The 21,377-nt window shown below is 36.1% G+C and overlaps 1 protein-coding gene and 1 long non-coding RNA gene across 2 annotated transcripts; both read right to left on the bottom strand.

Moving 5' to 3' along the window:
- Positions 1-2,066: 2,066 nt before the first annotated feature.
- LOC139141257 (neuronal pentraxin receptor-like) lies at positions 2,067-4,132 on the bottom strand. Its single transcript, XM_070710882.1, has 3 exons — positions 4,120-4,132; positions 3,141-3,722; positions 2,067-2,233 (listed from the first exon to the last, which is right to left on the bottom strand). Exons 1-3 carry the CDS (start codon positions 4,130-4,132, stop codon positions 2,067-2,069), a joined length of 762 nt encoding a protein of 253 aa, XP_070566983.1.
- Positions 4,133-9,265: 5,133 nt separating this feature from the next.
- LOC139140522 (uncharacterized) lies at positions 9,266-20,828 on the bottom strand. The gene is made up of 3 exons (XR_011554009.1): positions 20,328-20,828; positions 14,400-14,457; positions 9,266-9,692 (listed from the first exon to the last, which is right to left on the bottom strand). It is a non-coding gene; the product is annotated as an uncharacterized lncRNA (long non-coding RNA).
- Between the last annotated feature and the right edge of the window lie 549 nt (positions 20,829-21,377).

The raw sequence follows: 21,377 nt of genomic DNA, 5'->3' as shown, positions 1-21,377 counted from the left end.
TTTAGATGTCTTTCAAAAAATCGCATAGTGGCCTAATATCTACACATTTGCACTTGAGGAATGCATCTTTATTAATGAAACCGTTTGGTGATCATTCTTGGATAACTTTTCAAAGGCCTATGGTCAGAATTTTAGAGAGTTCTTCGGAGATATTAAATATTCACATCATTTCGTGCAAAAGAATATCGCAGTACATGAGATTGTCGACAGAACAGCTGAAAGTATCTTTGACACCTTAGCGGAATAATCGCTCATTAATCTGGCCATAAACCTTTATAAGTGTAGAAGTTTATTGAACTTTGGTATCTAGTATACACTATAAAATTCATTCCAATAATCTCTGGTTTAAAAAATGTTGAAAGTTGACGTGAATTACCGATAGCTTGCCAAAATGTAATTGGTGTTCAATGTTGTTGCTGGTTGCCAGTATTGTTTGTTACTCTTGCTGGACGCGAAAAGTCTTATGTCTGTCAAAGAAAGACACTATTATCATTCGCTTTGTTAGTCTTAGCGACTTTGACAACTTGATGAAAGAATGTCGTGTTGGTCGAGCCAATTTAAATTTACGTGCAATTCCAAATATTTATCATGAATTCGAATGCTGGTACATGGTACAGCCATCAGTTTTGCAAACCGTTGGATTCTTATGAAAACAACATACACATGAAACATCAAACTTGTGCGTACGTCTGTAACTTGTTAGCAAATGTAGGATTTAGTATATTTTGCCGACTTCATCATATGATCAAGGTGGGTGAGTGCGCTAAAGTACGATCCGAGGGCATGTTGTAAAGTAGCCGTGAGCAGCTTTTTTGTTTAACATACGCTGCATAGAAATGTATCATACTCTTTGGGCTAAAATAACTTTATTTCAAATTTAAGCAAAGGGATTGGGATTAAGACAAAATCAGTCATTTGCCTTTAGCTTCGAATTCTTTAAATTACAGAAACAAATGGATTGCTGACGACGTATCACTAATTTCGCTGCGTCTTTTTAAGTAAAAGTGCTCCAATGATGAAGAAACAAAAGCTGAAATGCTTTGCAAAATACCTCATAATACTATTATAAGAATGATTCGTTTTAAAACAAAGGAAATTTATGAATTTCATTTGCACTCGCTCAATATTATTCTGTTCTTTGCCAAGGAGTCTGTACAACAGACTCGTATTCAAAAATACTGCTTGTATAGGTTACGTACAATGCATTAAGAAAGTTGGTATTTAAAAAGTATTACTACTCCGCTTAATAAAACCAAGCAAACGATAAGCTTTGCTTACAATGATGGAGACATGGGTGAAATGTTTAAAATCGCTTAAAAAGTACCCCAGGTTTTTAATTTATCAACTCTGTATCTCATTAGATGGAATCGTGAAATGTAATAGCCCCTTTCTTTCTGGTAAAACAAATGACTAAATATCTTGAACCCATACTTCCTACAAACATACACCCATACACACACTTTCATGGGGGTCTCTCCGTCCAGTCTGTTTGACTGTCCTCCGCTTGGGCCGTCCATTGCATGTACCCCCACTCAAGAAGGTGGTCTCCACCGGCCCGGTGGAACCACTTTCACTTTCGGCTTTCCAAAGGTCTGCAAACACAACTTTGCAACCCAAACCTTTGCCCAGGAAGCAGACTGGCGGAGACCCCTCACCCAATCTTTGAGTTATTTTGTGCTTAGTTTTGAAATGGTTTTTGCCTAGATTTTACTTTCGTAGTTTTGCTTGACATTGTATTTTTCCGTAGTTAGGTTATCACTGCTTTGTATTTGTCCATGTCGCTTATTAATTCTTTTAACACCATATCCTGTTAGCGGTGTGTGCTTACAAAATAAGGAATTGTGTGTTAACACAAATCCAGTTTGTAAGTCCACGGAGCTAGGCTGCCTGCAGAACAACATGTCCCGAAGTCACTTTGCATTGCTGACGTAGACATCTTATACTGGTTATCTATCTACTCATCTACTGACGTAGACACTTAGCATCTGCTATCTAGCTACCATCTTTCTTGCGCACGGCACTTGACCTAATCCTTGCTGCAAGCTTCTTGTCCAAGTTCATTCATTCTAGGCCATCAGGCTGTCTGCCAAGCTATCCCGCCACCAACCCCATCTCCTCCTTGGTTCCACTAGTCTGCTTCCCACCATGGGCCGTCCATTGCATGTACCCCCACTCAAGAAGGTGGTCTCCACCGGCCCGGTGGAACCACTTTCACTTTCGGCTTTCCAAAGGTCTGCAAACACAACTTTGCAACCCAAACCTTTGCCCAGGAAGCAGACTGGCGGAGACCCCTCACCCAATCTTTGAGTTATTTGTGCTTAGTTTTGAAATGGTTTTTTACTTTCGTAGTTTTGTTTGACATTGTATTTTTTCCGTAGTTAGGTTATCACTGCTTTGTATTTGTCCATTGTCGCTTATTAAATTCTTTTAACACCATATCCTGTGTAGCGGTGTGTGCTTACAAATGACTAAATATCTTGTATAATTAAAAGCTATTAAAATCATATTTTTTCCAAAAAACCCCAAGCTTTCTCCTGTTTTCTATCCAGGTCATAACTAGTGCCCCTTAAGCTAGGATAGGGCTTTGTAAACTACATGGCTCATAAAGAAACTTGGGAAAGTGTTGGATATGTCGAAGATCACGTCTCTATACCTACATGTCCATCGTCCTTGTACACTGCATCTGTTTCATTACTGGGGCGTGTCTTCTAAGGAAGAGACAAGAATATTAAATAATATTTGTACAATACATGTTTGGAATTGAGATTGCGATTCAATTTTTACGATACAAAGGTTTTTTGTAATATTTCTAAGACAACTTCGAATCTGACAAATACTGTTTTCGATAGACTATGCAGGTAGAAAGTTTCAAGTAAATGTACGGTAGTCCATGAATATTAAAAATGCCTTCTTGTAGTCTTTACCTCTTTTTTCACTGTCGTGAGCCATGGCCTTTTTCAAGAGTACTGGATATTTTGTAGTTAAATTGACAACGTTGATTTTCAGATAGTACAGGTAACCTCTACAGTTTATCAAATGCTGAACTCAGTGTCAATCAGTGTGATCTGAATTATAATCATTTTGAATTCTCGATAATTATGCCGATATGAAATATTTGTATATTTTCAACGATAACTTACGGCAGATATCACTGGTAGCGAGTGAAACATCACCCTCAATGTGTAAAGAAACATTGTACCAGGTGAAGACGTCACCGCCGATGGAGCAGTCATTAGCAACCGCCAAGATTTCATCATCACTTAGTACCCTGGACCACATGTTGAACTCTGTCAAACTACCAATGAGAGCTTGATGGGCGTCATACCCTCCCCCAAGACTGTCCTGATCTTGCCCCAAAACCAAAAGTCCGCCACCAGCGACGGTTTTTCCGCTTTCCAAATCGGTGCCACTTGTAAACGAGGCGCCATTGAGGTACATTTTCCAAACGCCACCCAAAGAGGACCACGTGACACATAGATGACGCCAAACAGTATCACTTAAATCGACTCGTCTTTTCTCAAATTCGTCTCGGATGCCTAGACTCATCTTTTCTCTGTTCGCTGCAATCATCAGTTCGTTGTCATTATCAGAAACAGCGTACGACACGATAGTGGCGCCAGCTAAACTCCTCAGCCAGACACACCCAGTCACAGCATTAAGAGAAGGAACTGATGAAAGTGTAACATTTGTGTAGATGCTCCCAAATACCAGTGTTTCTTTTCCTATGGGGAGAAAAAATGTGTTGACGGACAACTTGGTAAAACACAATTGTGAAATTTGTCCGAGAGGTGAACGTGTTTTGTATGGATGAAGTGGAGGAACAGGTTTAACGCCCTATGGAGCGTAATTCATGCCAAAATTGGCACCCCACTTTTCGATACCACTCATTTACTTTTCAATACCACTTAATCAGATATTGACACTACTCAACCAGTTTTCGAAACTATCCATCCACTTTTCGATATCACCCATTCCCTTTTCAATACCACTTAATCAGATTTTGACACTACTCAACCAGTTTTTGAAACTACCCATCCACTTTTCGATACCACTTAATTAGTTTTTGACACTACCAACTCAGTTTTTGATACCAGTTAATCAGATTGCAACACCACTTACCAGTTTTCGACATTACCTACTCTGTTTTCGATACCACTCAATCAGATCTTGACACTACTCAGATTTTGACACTCCCCACTCACTTTTCGATACCACTTAACAAGTTTTCAACACTACCCACTCAGTTTTTGATACCACTCAATCAGTTTTGACACCCATGCGAGATGTCCAATCCCGAGGCCCAATCTCACTCCAAATACATATTTTTCTAGTGTTTCGACTAACCTTTGCACCACATTTCATCACGGAATTTTTGTTTTTTGGGTAGCCAGTTGATCTCAGAGGATTCCAGCGTTAACACCAGCCAATTCGCAAGACGCCATATTTGCATGTTTCGCGAATGTGCAACTGAAGGATTACATAGTCCAAGTGTCAACAGAGTTATAGAAGTCCGGACAATAACAAAACAATAACTCGCATGCTTTTATCATAGTGCATGGTACGAGTCTGAGTAATTCTATTTAGCCTAGTATGAAAATCATCATATTATAAACCATTTGAAACAAAAAAAAAATAGAAAAAAATTCCAAAGTTAATGATAGTAGAGCTTTAATAGGGTACATTGTGAAAGGTATGATGTTAAGATTTGATCTGCCAAGTTTGGTAAATATGACACCTTTCAAAGCGAGAGGAAGTAAGTTAAAAATTTATGTAACGATAAATTTCGATATTGTCATTTTGTATTTGATACAAATGTTAAAATTTCTTTGCCAACATCATAAAAACAATACATTCGATAGATTTGTATATTTGTCTTGGTATTTATTAAAATTATGTCATTTGCTAAGCATTTAATAATTATTTTCTTTATTTAAAATGAATTATCTCATTTTTTTATTTCTAACAACGCCATTATAAAAAATGATATGGAGTTAGCTCACATTTGAATAATTAAAGAGAGTAAATTCTTAATCTGTAATTTGAAAACTTTTTGTAAATGTAAAGTCTGGATACCTTTTTAAAAAGATGCACTGTAAGGTATTCCTAAGATATGCTAAATTTTGTTCCATGTTCAGCTAATGATTGCATATTTCACTAAACTTACAACATGAATTACTTTTCAAGTTTAGCAACCAAAAAATTTTCCCAAGATTTGCTTCATTTGAAATAGTTTTTCTGGACTATAATGAAGAATTCATCTATGTTTACATAACTAGCACAGCAGTCTATACCCAAGGAATTTCTGTATAAACATTGCTTACAGCTGCCACCTGATTAAATGGCAAGTATTGTTTTAAGTGCATAAAATTAAAAAATTAAAAATAATCAAGGATAAATATCACTTAAAAACTGCACTTTTGATATTTTCACATAGTTTTCACACATTATGAGAATACTCTACGAAACCCAAAAACTAAATTTCAAAGTAACTGGATCAGTGTATTGTGTTATCAATTTTTAAAACCAAAAATGAGAAAAATTAACTCAAAAATACAACATTAGTATTTTCGACATGATATTGCTTAGTTACAATAAGGATAACTCTAACGGCCTAAAAATTGAATTTCAAAGCATTTGGACCTGTACTTCCTGAGAAACAACTTTTTGGCCAAAATTGACAAAAATTGCCCAAAAAAGAAAAGTGAGCTAATTTTGTCATAATTTCAACAGATTAAAAAAGGTAACACCCTTGCAAAAATCCAACCAAAATTTGAAAGCAATTTGGCAAGTGGTTTCAGAGAAAAAGATTTTTTTTACAAAAACTGAGGAAAATCACCAAAAAATTCAACAAAAAGAGAAAATTCAAGATATCTCCACTAAATACATAGTACTATATGAAGTCCACCTGAGGTACTTGCATACTAATTTTCAAAGCAATCTTAACAGCGGTTCTTGAGGTATTAATTTTTTACCATTTTCACATTTTTAAGCTCATTTGCATAATTTGCGCAGCTTCAACTTCGTTTGAACCAAATCCCATCTACAGCTCTGGATGCATCTACACACCAAACACCAAGCTGAAATGTGCAGCAGTTCTCAACTTTTTGCAGTCTACCTACCTACCTACCTACCTACCTACCTACACCTACCTACACCTACCTACCTACACCTACCTACCTACCTACCTACCCCTACCTACCCCAACCTACCCCTACCTACCTACCCCTACCTACCTACCTACCTATACCTAACCTAACCTATACCTACCTATACCTACCTACACACCTACCTACACACCTACACACCTACACACATACACACATACACACATACATACATACATACATACATACATACATACATACATACATACATACATACATACATACATACATACATACATACATACATACATACATACATACATACATACATACATGCTGCATTAATATCCAGACTCTAAAAAGTATATAGAAGAACTTGAAAGTCTCTGCTCTGTTTAGTCATTCCTCTCATTAAAGTAAAGTAATACAGTCTTGAATCATGATCACTTAGGCCACTGCATGTCAGCAGCATTTAGAGAGCGCCCTCGCACGACGAATCTGGGAGAGCATTGTGCGGCTAGAACTTATCCTAGTTACATTTTGCAGAATCTGAAAGCCATGTTGCATCTTCTTTCGGCGAAAAGAAGGTAGTAATGTCTGCACCTATTAAATGAACAAACCATCCCCACGGGCTTGCATAAACAACCACTTGCATTCTCACGCAAAAACTGCTTGCTGGCTTCGGTAGGGATTTGATGCGTGCGCGCATCAAGCGCTTACAACACACCGAGTTACGGTGAGTCACCATTCTCAACAGCGACAAGCCAACAGCAACTGGACGCAGGTACACTCAGCAGTAGTAAAAGTGGCGGAAAACTGTCAGAATGAATGGCGCAAAAATCAGCCCTAGTCAATTGGAGCAAAGTCAACAAGAGAAGGTATGAGCTTTGAAAACACATTCAACATTAATTTTAAATACTCAAGCCAACTCATATTCGATCGAGTGGAATTTTTTCACTAAAGCGCGCCCGTTAAAATCGCCTGACAGTACAAGATGATCGCCCATACCGATGAAAATCCTTGCACTTGTGGTACGATACGTGGCATCAGGAATATTGGCCAGTCTACCTTGTCTGCCATGTATCTTGACTGCCTTTCCCGTCAAATGTCAAACTGACTTTTGTTCGAAAGACTCCTTGTGAGTGACTGCAGTGGAAGAGTCTTGAAGTGTATATGAATAAAAGCTGTTAACAAATATTTCCATAGTTACGCGCCTGGCGGAATAACATTAGAGCTCCTAAAGTTAAGATTTTCCTATCATTATATAATTTTTGTCATCATTTCATGATAATCGGTCATTACCGAATACCACCTTTTCCTTGTATCGTACCAGCATTCGTGTTCTTTACTGTGCTGAGTCAGACACTCGACGTTGTCTGTTTGATGCAGCAAAAACGGCATTTATACCGATGCGAGAAAGGAAACGGCACTATTGGGCATTAATAGCAGTAATATATACCATATTCAGTAACGTCCCTACGTTTCCCGCAGTAGAAAAGCAAAGTTTCCATAAATCTCAACAAAGAAAAAAAATTGATAAAGCAAACTACCTTGACAGTCATTTAATGTGTGATAGTGAGCGTACGAGCGTGAGTGCTTTACGAACTCTGCAGCGTGTGCAGTGGTCGCAGTCAGAAAAATTGTAAAAACTTAGCTCGGTTTTTGAACCAATCTTTTTGAGATTGATTGGGGATTTGGCCGAGCGGTTTCTCTGTGGCTTCCCCGCTTGCAAGGTGACTGGGTACGTACGTTTTGAGTTCGAATCCGATTGAAACCACAGTATTTACTCAGTTAAAACATAGTCTGACATAAATAACGTTCTTTGCACTGGCTGTAAGACCGTACTTTTGAGAGGGTGCGAAAAGTTGCGTCGAAAATGCAAATCACATATTTCATAAACTTGTGGGATTGAGTTTCAATCGGGGCAAAGTGTAGTGATATTTTGTGGATATTGTCTTTATTTACTGCCACCTATGAAAGGGATAGTTTGCATTGTGGAGAGGTTTCTGGAAACTCTGCTTTCCTACCACTGGAACCGGTACTTTCCCATGAGATGTTGGGATTTAACAAGGATAAAACAAATATATATATATATATTATATATATATATATATATATATATATATATATATATATATATATATATATATATATATATATATATATATATATATATATATATATATACAGCTTCCAGATTCCGTTTGGAATTTCCATTTTTTTTTGGACTCACATCTGGTTTCGTAACTTTTAGTGTCAATTCTATCACTCCCTATCATGTGCTATAAAAATATGCAAAAAATAATTATTTCATGCTTTCATTTTTCAAATGAATTCAGTTTTAAATTGCTCTTATGGCCAGATAAATGGCCAGTATTGCCTCAATGGCTGCATTAACAGCCACTATCTAATCACTGTTTACAAAACTGACCGGTATCAATTCACCGGTTACATAACTGGCCAGTTTTGTTTACCCCAGCTAGAATATCTGTCACTGCATTACTCAACATCATATTAATGGCCATTAGGAAATGCACAGTATGTTTTACCTCTAGAAATATTGCCATTAATATTATCAGTTTGACCTCTACCAATAATTTTGACGGGATGATTATCACATTTTTACTCAGAATATCCCTAACTGAAAACGCAAAGATGGCATAAAATGTACACAAGAACCATTATTAAATCCAATAGAACGGGAATTCGTCAGACAACATCACAATTCAGTCTCTCGTCATAGGTGGCTCAAGATGTATATTGCTGGGCACTGATCAAAGAGTTATTTGGCTGAATAATATATATTTTATAGAAGTGATTTTAGCTGGAAGGCAATTCTTCTTTTGACCCCTGTTGTAACTTTCCTACTGGCACTTACAAAAGTGCTCGCTGTACTGATATCTCTTAATTTCTTGGTTCCATTTCTTTTAAGAATATGAGGGTTCTCACTATATGCAAAATTTCTGATATTGAAAGATAATTTTTCCATTCGTTCACATAACATTAGTCTATTCGATATTGTCCTATTGATGCCATCACGTTTGATAGTAGAGCAAATAAATAATCACACATTTCTTTAACGCATGTAAACATTTGCAGGGCATTACAAAATTAAGTGTGGCAGTTCATAAAACATCCACAGACACATATTTATACATAGATTCAGACGTTATTTTTATTTTTCTGTTCAAAAAATTAAGCAATTCAAAGTGTAAATCTCATAAAATAGAAAATACCGTTACAGAGTGCAAAACAAAATGTTTTCTTTTACTTTTGGTTTCCTCTTATGGTAGATCACTATAGACAGAAACGAAGAAAACAGATTGAATTTTTATCACATTTACATATAATGAGCGTTATCCAATCTCTTTTTCGTTTGTTAGATTTGCAATGAATATTTTGGTGGCAAATGAAGGCATATTTAAATACAGCCGACTGAGAATTCCTAAATACATATTAATTGCCCGAATAGTTTCGATGATAGTTTCTGCTCAATATATGTCCCTCTCAATTTGCGCAGCTCATCTTTGATGGTAAGAACCTAGTCTCTCTCTCATATCCATATTCATTATTCATCATGTATTGTACCTGAGGAGAGAAAAAAATAATGAATAATGGTAATTGAACAACTACATGCACACTGTCATATGTCTTTTGTATCTTTCATAGTTCTATAGGTTAGTTTGAACATGTTTTCATTTCAGTCGTGATATTTATAATACACCTGGGTAATAATACATCTGGGTAAGGTTTTGCCGGATTCAATTTTAAGTGATCTTGCAATGTATACCAACTAAAATTTTATTGGACACAAGGACAACATTCATACAGTAAACAGATGAACTAACCAAGGATGCTGATCAACATAGGTCTCCTTATGCCATTTGTAAAATTTGACAAGATAAGCTACATTCACAAATACTGGGGAGCTGGGGCTTGAAGGAATGCTGGCGGTTGAAACATTTTGTGGTTAGTAGAGGGGTGCGTGACGATTTAGCTCAAGGTATATGTATAATATTGTGCGGAATTTGAAGAAACCTCATTAGTGCTACACAACTGTCAGGTTAACAATTTTGTGCACAATAGTTTCATAAATTTCTTGCGAAAAAAATAATTCTCTCTTTATTTTTTTCATTGTTTTGGAAGCTTGGCATTTTATTGCAGCTCCAAGCTCAACAAGTCATCGTTGATGACACAGTCCCCACTTGTTAATGAGGTAATGTAATTTGATCACAGGTACTTAGCGGATAGAATCTTATTTATTAATTTGGCCTGTCATTAAAATGAGTTCCATTGTGGTGAAAACGTAAAAACAAATGTGGGGTTGCCATCCTAATTATAAAAGGTCATTAAATAAGTCAAAAAGTAATTAATCGAGAAGATGTTTCAAAATATTTTTGCATTCTATTAAAACACTGACTGATTATCACGTGAACCACATTTTATAAACAATACCAACAAGTGTCAATGAATTGTATTACAACACTGTGAGATAACATCTGTACAAAGTTCATCTAATTTGATGAAGCATTTATAGACATAACTCAAATTAGGCAAGTTCATTACATACTTAAACAAGTCATCGCTGATGACACAGTCCCCACTTGTTAATGGGTACTTTGATTACAAGTCCTCAGAGAGGATAGAGTCCTCTTCATTACTGAGGTCTGTGATAAAAATACTTTGATACAGATGGCACTCAATGGCCAAGAATGAGTTCTATGGTGATGAAAACATAAAACCACTGTACGCCACCATCCTGATGAGTCAACTAGAAATTAATCAACAGGATGTTGCAAAACACTTTTGCATACTATCCTAACACTAACAGATTATCACCGGTACCATATTTCATAAAGTTTGATGCAGTATTTACAACTCTATGAGATCAACGTCTGTATCTCATTTCATCAAATTTGACGTTGTATTAATTTGTGGATATATCACTCTAATTACGAAAGTTCAAAACATATGCAATTACAAATTAATTGAAATAGCACTGATAAATGTCTTTTTCAAAGTTACAGCAATGCAAGCTTAACATCTGTACAACATTTCATGAAATTTGCTGCAGTATTTGACGAGCATATGTATGAAATAGGTCAATGTCCTGGTACCAACTTTGGATGATACTGGTGGAAATATGTCTGAGTTATGGCTCTGTACATGAGAAAATCGTAACAAAATCGCCACCATGCAGCGATATTTGATCTTACTGTTTAAAAAATACCGCAATTATATGGTGTTGCTCAAATTTGATCAGAATTGGTACATACCAAGGATCAACAATAAGTGTTATTTCTATCTGTTCAGTGCAGGAAAATTATACGTTGATGTTATGACAATTTCTGCACAGTACAACCAGAAAAACAACAAGAAATATTTAAACCAGAAAATTAAGAATGACAACAGTAAATAAGGTCTGAAACTTTAGGTACTGAAGGTCAACTTTAGCAACATGCATAGCAGAGAATCTTTCTACCATGGATGTACAAAAATAGACATCCATGGTTTCAGCAGATCTGTTAATATGTCCAGTTCATAAACAATGACAGGAAATGACCAATTAGCTGTTTCAGTTACTGCTACCACTCCCAAACATAATAGGCACCCTGCATACAAATAGGTTAAAGGTCAAAATCATCTTATTCAGATGTGTGGGCTGATTCAGTTCACTGCCACCACTCCTGCACACTTGCAGTATTTCCCTTTTTTCTTACCTCATTTGCACATTTTTGACACTTATGCATTCATTTGAACAAATTCACATCTCAACCCCTACATCTACCTGTACACCAAATACTGAGACGGTAGCTTTGGCGGTATGGGAGCCTTTGTGTGTGACGGACATACATCCGCACATACATACCCACAAATATACAGACGCCACTCAGACTCATCATATAAGCTCTTTTTGGTATTTATATATAAAACCAAATATGAGCTAAAAATTAACACGTATATGTATAACATACCAGTAAGTCAATGTCCATGTACCAACTTTGATAAAAATCAGTTGAGACTTGCCAGAGTAATGGCTCTCGACATGAAACAACCATAATTTGCCACCTAGTGGCCATATTGGACCATATCGTGAAACCAATCGACGTACATATGTATAACATAACTCAATGTCCTTTTACCAACTTTGAATAAATTCCCTTGATACGTGTCTGGGTTATGGTTGCGGACATGAAAAAATCGGGAAAAATTGCCATACGACGGCCATATTGGATCATATCACAAAACAAAATCAATGTGCATATGTATGACATAGGTCAATGTCCTTTTACTAAGTTTGAATAAAATCAGTGAATAAAATCGGTTGAGACGTGCCCGAGTTTTGGCTAAGGACATGAAAAAATTTGTAACAAAGTGGCTGCCATGCAGCCATATTGGATCATATCATGAAACAAATTGACATACATATGTATGACATAGGTTAATGTCCTTGTACCAACTTTGAATAAAATCGGTTGAGATGTGCCTGAGTATTATGGCTCAGAACATGAAAAAATCGTAACAAAATGTTTAATGGCCGGACTGCAGCCATATTAGATCATATCACATAACAAATTGATGTGCATATGTATGACATTAGTCAATCTCCTTGTACCAACTTTGAATAAATTCGCTTGATACATGTCTGAGTTATGGCTCTGTACATTAAAAAAATTGTAAAAAATGGCCGCACACGCGGTAGCCATATTGGATTGTATCACAAAATAAATTGAAATGCATATCTATGACATTGGTCAATGTCCTTGTACCAACTTTGAATAAAATCGGTTTAGATATGCCCGAGTTATGGCTTTGTACATGAAAAATTGTAACAAAATGGCCGCACTGCAGCCATATTGGATCGTATCTTAAACCAAATCTACGTGCATATATATGTACCAACTTTGAATAAAATCAGTTGAGATATGCCCGAGTTATGGCTCTGTACATAAAAAAACTTGTAATAGAATGGCCGCCTGGCGGCCATCTTGCATCTTATTACAAAACAAATCGCCTTGCATATGTAGGACATATAAAGTAATCCTTGTACCAAGTTTGAATGAAATCGCTCCAGGCATCTCTGAGATATCGGCATGAACGGACGTACGGACAGATGGACGCACTGACACACGGACATGACAAAACCTATAAGTCCCCCCGGACGGTGTCCATTGGGACTAATAAAATATTAATAAACATGACAATGCATAGTGTCTTTCTCCACAATTAAACCAATGTGAGGTCAACATCTGTACCAAGTTTCATGAAATTTGATGAGCTATATCAGCTGACTTACGAAAATTAATTAAATATGCAAATCAGCAGTTAACTGGTGTGATACTTCTACATATATTTTCATGCCATAACACTACTGGGAGATCAACTTCTGTACCACATTTCATCAAATTTAATACAGCCTTTCTAGAAATATACTAATTATGAAAGATCATCGAATATGCAAATTAGCAATCATGTGACATGGTACTGCTTGATGTCTTTGCACAGTATAACAGTACTAACAGATCAACATTTGTAACAAGACATTAAATTTCATACACTGTTTCTGGACAAAACCAACAAATTAGGAAAGTTCATTAAATATGCAAATAAGCAATTAATTTGAATGAGACTGATAATTGTCTTCATTGAAATGTTAAAGCAATATGAGCTCAACATCTATACCAAGTTTTCTGAAAATTGATGAATAATTTCTTGATATATCTTTCTACTTACAAAATTTATTGCATGCCATTAAACCTCCAAAAATTCAAAATCAGTGACACGTTTCGTGGTTGATGCAACTTTTCTAGACATATCACACTAATTACAAAAGATCAACAATGAGCAAATTAGCAATTAATTGACATGATATGCTTAATGTCGTCATAAGGTATTACAGTACTCAAAGATCAAGATCTGTACCATATCTCATCAAATTTGATGCATCTGCTCTGGAAACTAGACAGTTCATTAAATTATGTCAGATTTCTTAATAAAATGGCCGTAACAAAGCCATAGAGGATTGGATCGCAGAACAAATTATCCTTGTACAAAGTTTGAATAAAATAACTCTGGGCATCTCTGAGATATCTGCACGAACGAACGGACGGACGGACGGACGGGCACACGGACGCATGGATATGACCAAATCTGATAATTCCCCGGACGGTGTCCGTGAGAACTAAAAAACTCTTTCTTGCATTTTTACGACTGGAGCTACAAAAGATCATTTGATATCATCTGAAACATTTCCTAGCCTGTCGACTGTATTTTGAATTGTGCAATTTACCTTACCTTATCAAAATCTTGTATTCTTTTCTTTGGCTCGAAGCTTCACAACAATGTTGTTCTTCTGGGGAGAAAGAGCAGTTTGAGACACATCAAATGTGTGATCACACAAATCTAAGAGGGCCAAGTTGCAATTGTAGGCAGTTACATATCACATTCCCACATGGTTACAATCTTAATGTTAAACATTTGACATCTCAAAAACTTGATCATATTTATTTGCTTCTCTCTTGATCTGGGTAGAAATGGTTTGCCTGGTGTTAGTGTTAGCTATTTGACAAAAGCAAGTTAGTAGAAAGATTTAAATTTATTTTCAATCTTATTTCCCCTGTTCATCCTCTGCAATTAATAGATGAGTGCCAGTTGACAATAATTTTAAATGGGCGTCATTTTTCCGAACCATGAGCACAGAGTATATCCCTAAGCATTAAAACACAAGAATTTGTCTTCTATATCTATGTTTGTGATGTGGTTTGAGCTACAGTCGACATTTAAAGCGACCTTACAACTGATAGAGGTCAACTGAATAACGATGAGGCGGAATAGCTATATGTGACACATGCGTTGATGAATAAGGTGGGAATCTTTGTTAGCTCACTTCAGGATGGCCTGACCCAAAATGGCAAACATGATTGCAGGAAATACACAATTGAAGATTTCATCAAATTTAAACATATCACACTTAGATCATTCCTAAGGACATGTCTACAAGATACCTAAGTTATCAGACAAGTAGTTTTTTGACAAACAAAATTTGACCCGAAATGCGAAAAATTGCACAAAAATACAAACTTGAAGACTTCATCAGAATATCATATTACGATAAGTCCTACAGACCTGTCATTAAAATCACAGCTATCAGATGAGTAGATTTTTGAGAAAAATATTTTTGAATAAAAATAGCGTCAAAGTGACACTGTGCTCACATTTGGTTAAACGTGGCAAGCAAGAGTGAGTGTATACACAATATTCAACAGATTTTACGGACCTCGAGCTTGTAATATTCATATTCAAGTGCATATGAAAATTTTTTGACGCACTGTCCATTGAAGTAAAAGGTTGGCAACTGTTGATCACACACAATTAGGCAATACCATGCAACCTTGTATATCATACCAAGTGATATAATCTGCCATATAAAAAAATAATGGTGTCCTCTTACAATATTGTACTTTATGTAAACAATATATGGTTTCTCTAAGGTCAATCATTGCACAACAGGAGTCTATTAAAGGTAACATGTAATGCATTTAGAGCTTCCACTGTTAATGATGCTGCCACATCTCAAACTGCAACCAAGTTAAACAAGTATTGCAGTATCATAGACAAATGGGGAAATTTCCAAGCGGTAACCTTTTGAGAAACAAATATTTTGACCAAAAATGGCAAAAATTGACCCAAAAATACAAAAATTGAAGATTTCACCAAATTTCAATATATCACACTAAGACAACTACTAGGCACCTTTATACCATATATCAAAGGTATCAGACAAGTAGTATTTGAGAAACATATCATTTGACCAAATATGGCAAAAACTGCACCAAATATACAAAATTTTAGATTTCGTTATATATTCAAACCTGTATACCAAATATCAAAGCTGCCAGATGAGCGGTTTTGAAGAAATAAATTTTTGACCAAAAATGACAAAAAAATTCCTTAAAAATACAGATTTGCATATTTCATCACAATTGGAAGAAACCTAAGTTGGGTTATCCCTAGGGACCTGTATACCAAAAAAAAAGCTGTCCGACCAGTGGTTATGAAGAAGAAAATTTTTTACCAAAAACGCCTTTTTTGGCGCTAATTTGCATATTTTTAACAATATCAAAAATTAAAAAACACAGTTTCTAAAAATCAGATTTTGTATCTACATAACAAATGTCAAATCAGTAAGTATTGCGGTTCTCAAGACATTTGAGTGGACGGACACCTCAAAAACGGACATACATACATACATACATACATACATACATACACACATACATACATACATACATACATACATACATACATACATACATACATACATACATACATACTTACGACGAACGCCGGAAGAATACCCATCCCAAAAGCTACTGTAGACTATAGTCTATAATAGCTAAAAATGCCCCAAATATACAAAATTGAAGATTTCATCTGAATTGGAATACATCAGATTTTGATAAACCTTAGGAACCTGTATACCAAATATCAACGCTATCAGATAAAAAAAAATGACCAAAATTTGGGAAAAATTGCCCTTAAATTACACATGTTAAAATTTCAATTCAATTTGTATAAACTTGACTGCGGTTATCCTAAGGAACATGTTCACCAACTTTCAAAGCAATCGTAAAAGTGATTTCAGAAAAATCTTTTGACTAAAACCTGAAAAGATTACCCCTAATTATTAGGGCAATAAAAAAAGAAACATTCAAATTTCATCCCAATTTGTACACACCAAATTTAAAATACCTAAAGGAACCTGCATGCCAAGTTTCGACCCCATCTGACATTTCGATATAATGTATTGAAGTTAGGTTAGGCAATCTTTTAATTTTTATGGTAATTATTGCCTTTTTGCCCAAAAAACTTTTCTCCAAAACTACTGATCTGGTCGCTTCGATATTTAATGTACAGGTTCCAAGGGTTTATGTTAATAAAATATATTCAATTTGATATTCAGATGAAATCGGCAATTTTGTATTTTGTGGAAAATTTGTTTTCTTTCTGGTCAACAAATTTGTTCTCAAACTTTACCAGTCTGATTGCTATGAATGTTAATATGGTATATTGAAATTAGGTTGAAATCTGGAATTTTGAAATCTGGGGGCAATTTTTGCCATTTTTGGTCAAAAATTTGTTCTCAAAACAAATTTAAACATTGGTTGCATGTTATGTATTTCTGTCTATGTCAAATATTGTAAATGAAAAATCAAGAACAATTTGCTGTGTGCTTGTAAAAGATAACATATTTGTGATTCATAAACTGCCTTGTAGAATTATTGTCTTAAAATTATCATAGAAGTAGAAAAGGAAAAGAAACTTATCAAATTGCTGTTACACATCCAGCCTGAGTGCCTGTAGACCTATATTTAACAATGTTATCATTACATTCAGCTGTTTGTCATATCTTTATCACTCTCCATGGGCCAAGACACGCTTGAGGGACTATGTCATCACTCTGTGCCAATCTGTGTATGTCAGTCTGTCTGTATGTATGTCTATGTTTCATATAATTGTTGGCTTGTTTTAATTACTATATGGGAGCAAACAGTGACATTGTCTGTATTTTTATGTCATCTAATTGTTGTAATGTTATTAATAATTTAACAGAATCTAGAACAATTTTGTCACATTCCATGACTTTTATCCCGATCTAAATGTGTGTGATTTGTTGTAAAAAATACCGCTATGATACGGTGTCGCTCACATTTGATCAGAATTGGTACATACCAGCATGGGTACCAAAGATCAATAATAAATAAATGTTGTTTCAATTTCTTAAATGCCCCGAAATACTTTGAAGTTGTACCTAAAACTTTTAAAATCTAGGCTGCGTTCACAAATAACGATTAGGGGGAGGGGGCTGAGGAAACCTCGATTGAAATCTTTTTTTCAGATCCCCTAAGTACTCTAAAACATTTTCAAATGCCCCCCTCTATGTGGTCAAAATTTTTCAAGTCCCCCCCCCCAACTGTCACAGGCCCGCATATTTGTAAATGATGTGAGCGCAGAAAAAATAAATATGTAATGCGCCGTTCTGCTCACCGGTGTTCAACACTATCTACACTTTGTATAGTCATAGTCCAAAGGCAAGTTACTTAAATGCAGCAGTGATTTTTTTAGATTTATTGGTCTAAAAGCCAACTTGAGTTAATCCAACTCTGGCCAGGTCAATTGCTCTTGCTGAAGAGCACACAAAATGACAATCATGAGAGCGTAGGCAAATTGTGAATTCTGGCTAATTGCTATATTGCACAGTGACCTACCGAAAATTTGTTTCAAATCTATAAGACACATATGAATGAGATGCTACTCAAAATTGACAATACTGGAAGGTTAAAATATTCAATCAAATAAAAACATTAATCTCTGTACTTTTGGGTGTAATAATTGCAAATTTTGTTCAAAAATAAATAATTCCATTTGGTCACATATTTTTGCTTTTTAAGTTAGTCCTTACTGTTCAAAGTTTTACTTCTGTATCATTTTATAACAAGAATGTGAAAATTTAGAAAATCGAGCATCTTTCCTCTTTAATATTTGATTATTCCTATTTGCCAGAATTAAAAAAATTCTATGTGTTCTTCTATGTGTTGCTCTCCGGCCTGATCTTGTGTACAAGTATGTTTCACTGTCATGAGCGTCATTTGACCCAAACTCTTCTTTAACTACCATGTAAAACAGAGTCAGAGCCATCTCTGTCACTGTTCAGGTATGCAGTGACAGTGGCACTGCAGTAGCAGAGCATTAATGAAGCAGAGATTAATGACGGTGACACTACCCATAGGCAGTAGCTGTATTAATTTTGATAATTTTGGCAATATTTTTGTTCAGTTTTACTACAGCGTTCTTGTTCTACTCCCTACAGCATGTTGAATTGTCCAGTATTCAGCTTGCTATCACAGCCTGTGTATGTGTCCATGCATTTGTATCACTGGCAACTGACTGACAGTCTGGACTTCAATTAAATTATTACAAATACATATTTATATTTATACATACAGGCTTTGTCGACAAACTAAACAGTGTGTGTTTGAGCATGCTGTAGGGAGAAAGCAAGAAACTGTAGTTGTTATATTGCATAGAAATATTGCATATATCATTAACAGTTGCAGCTTCTGCCCTGTTACTAGGCTCCAGTTTTTTATTTTACGACAGATCACACGTTTAGATTTTTTTGAGATAAAAGTCATGAAATGTGACAAAATGGTTCTATATTTTGTTAAAATATTACTAACATTACAACATTTTGATGACATAAAAATGGTATTCATTTTTCATTGAATTACCTCCAAAAACTTGGAATTGGAAAATGTAAAACACAAAAGGGAACCAACAATTTTCAAGTCCCCCCCCCTTACAGGTAGAGCATAATTTTCAAGTTCCCCCTCTACTACCCCAAAAATTTTCGAATCCCCCCTAAATTCCTCCAGCCCCCCCCCCCGGTTTTTTGTGAACGCAGCCCTAGCAATTTGTGGGTCGTAGACGCGGAGGCCATAAGTGACGTATAGTGTCTAGGCAAAGTTGTCAAAGAAATCCGTTGTCTTTTTTAACATAACTTGTGCTTTTAGTATTACTTTTTTGAAAGTCTGGAAATTCCGATTTGTTACTCTGGCTTTCTATTCAGAAAAAGTTTTCCTATTGAAGGGTGTTTACTTCGGAAGGACCCTTCCTGGTTACGGAGACTTTGCTACGTTGACCTAAATCATAGACTTTATTGGCGGGAACTGTCTATGACCAATTAGGCGTGCGGGTCGATCTAGATTCAGTGTGTTAACACAGGCACTATAGTTACTATAGTGATTCAGTTTTGTCTCTAATGCTGTTTACCGCCCGCTGTGACTTCTATTCGTTATCCAGATAAAACATGCCACGTAGAATAGTACACGATAATTTCTAATTAAAAAAGTGTGTTGTTAAGACATTCAAAACATTAAATATTAGCCTAATACTTATCTTTTGAATCATCGCGGTAGCAAATTCAGTACAAAAACTAAGGGAGATGAAAACGACACTTCGTATGTTCGTGAAATTCTTCACATTAATTTGATCTAAATTTCTCCTTGCGATTTTTGACAGACAGTTTTTTCCAGGACGGTTCTAAACGGTGCATTTTGAGATGATGCCGAAACAAGCATAGAGAGCTAATGTAACAACCTTGTTTGGAGTGGTTTGACAACAAGCACTGTCATTCATCAAAAGAACAAACGATGTACTTACCATAATTCACGAGCCTTAGTCATCAGTACCTATCTTCATGTTGCGATCAACATGCCTGGATGTCGCACAGTGACAACAGCATATCGCGATCTTGTAAACGATCGTAGCATTTCGAAATGTTCTGGCCGCCTTTAGTCAGTGATCTTTGGAAAGCGATCAGAAAAAGATTGAGAATAGTTTTTTCGGGTTTTGGCCACTCGGTAGTGCATCGCTGGCCAACAGCCTCTCGCCTACGGGACTCGGTTGTGTGGATAAGCATTCTCCAGGGCACCTGCCACAGTGGCTAAGTCGGTATTTTAGTCGTAGAAGAAACGGGGAATTCTCGACACTGTAAAGACAAAGGTCTCTGCTTGACCAAGTTGACTGCTCTGGATAAGATATTTTGGCGCTCGAAGTTTGCATGCGCATGCGCTGTACATGAAAATATTCAGTGCATGGGTGTGGTGTTGACCGCGCTATGTTTGGAGAGAGGCGAAGAGAGATGCCATAGGATAGGGAGATTTACATGTATTAATTTTAATCTATAGCGCCGACATACTGGACAACTTTAGTTTTTGATATTTAAGTTTGTGATCAACACAAAGAGACAATGGCAATACCAGTAAAACAATTTATTCATTAATTCACGAAGTGCTGATATTTGTGCTCTGTTCACCTCTGTGCTGAAAATATAGGGGGATTGTACAAATCTTTAGAATGCTAAGGCTGATATTTATACCTTCTGTTGCATAACATGACAAACAAATAGCTGTGATCCAACCCAGCTGTGACCCCGGCTGGTTCTCCATAGTAAACGGAGGAAAGTCCCCGTGTACTAATAAAACGTGCGTTTTCCAAAAAAAAACCCGGATATTCTGCCAATTTCGCCAACAGCGTTCACATTTTCAGTATTCATATTTGTTGCATTGTTTTTATTCATAATTGCTTACATGAACAATGAAGCTCCGTTTCTAGCTCCATGCATGAACCCATGATTGCGTAAACATCACATTCAGGTCTATGTTGCTCTCAATAGAGACAGGAAGCGCGTTTGACCCCAATCAACCGCTA

Source organism: Ptychodera flava, chromosome 9, assembly GCF_041260155.1.
Source record: "Ptychodera flava strain L36383 chromosome 9, AS_Pfla_20210202, whole genome shotgun sequence".
NCBI classification, from domain to species: domain Eukaryota; kingdom Metazoa; phylum Hemichordata; class Enteropneusta; family Ptychoderidae; genus Ptychodera; species Ptychodera flava.
The sequence above is the reverse complement of the archived record's forward strand: the minus strand, read 5'-3'. Positions and strand labels throughout refer to the sequence as shown.

Excerpts from the sequence above, each read along its gene's own strand:
- LOC139141257 (XM_070710882.1), bottom strand. Across the intron at positions 2,234-3,140 it reads CGCTACCAGTGATATCTGCC|ACCTTTGGAAAGCCGAAAGT; the intron begins GTAAGTTATCGT and ends TTGTGTTTGCAG.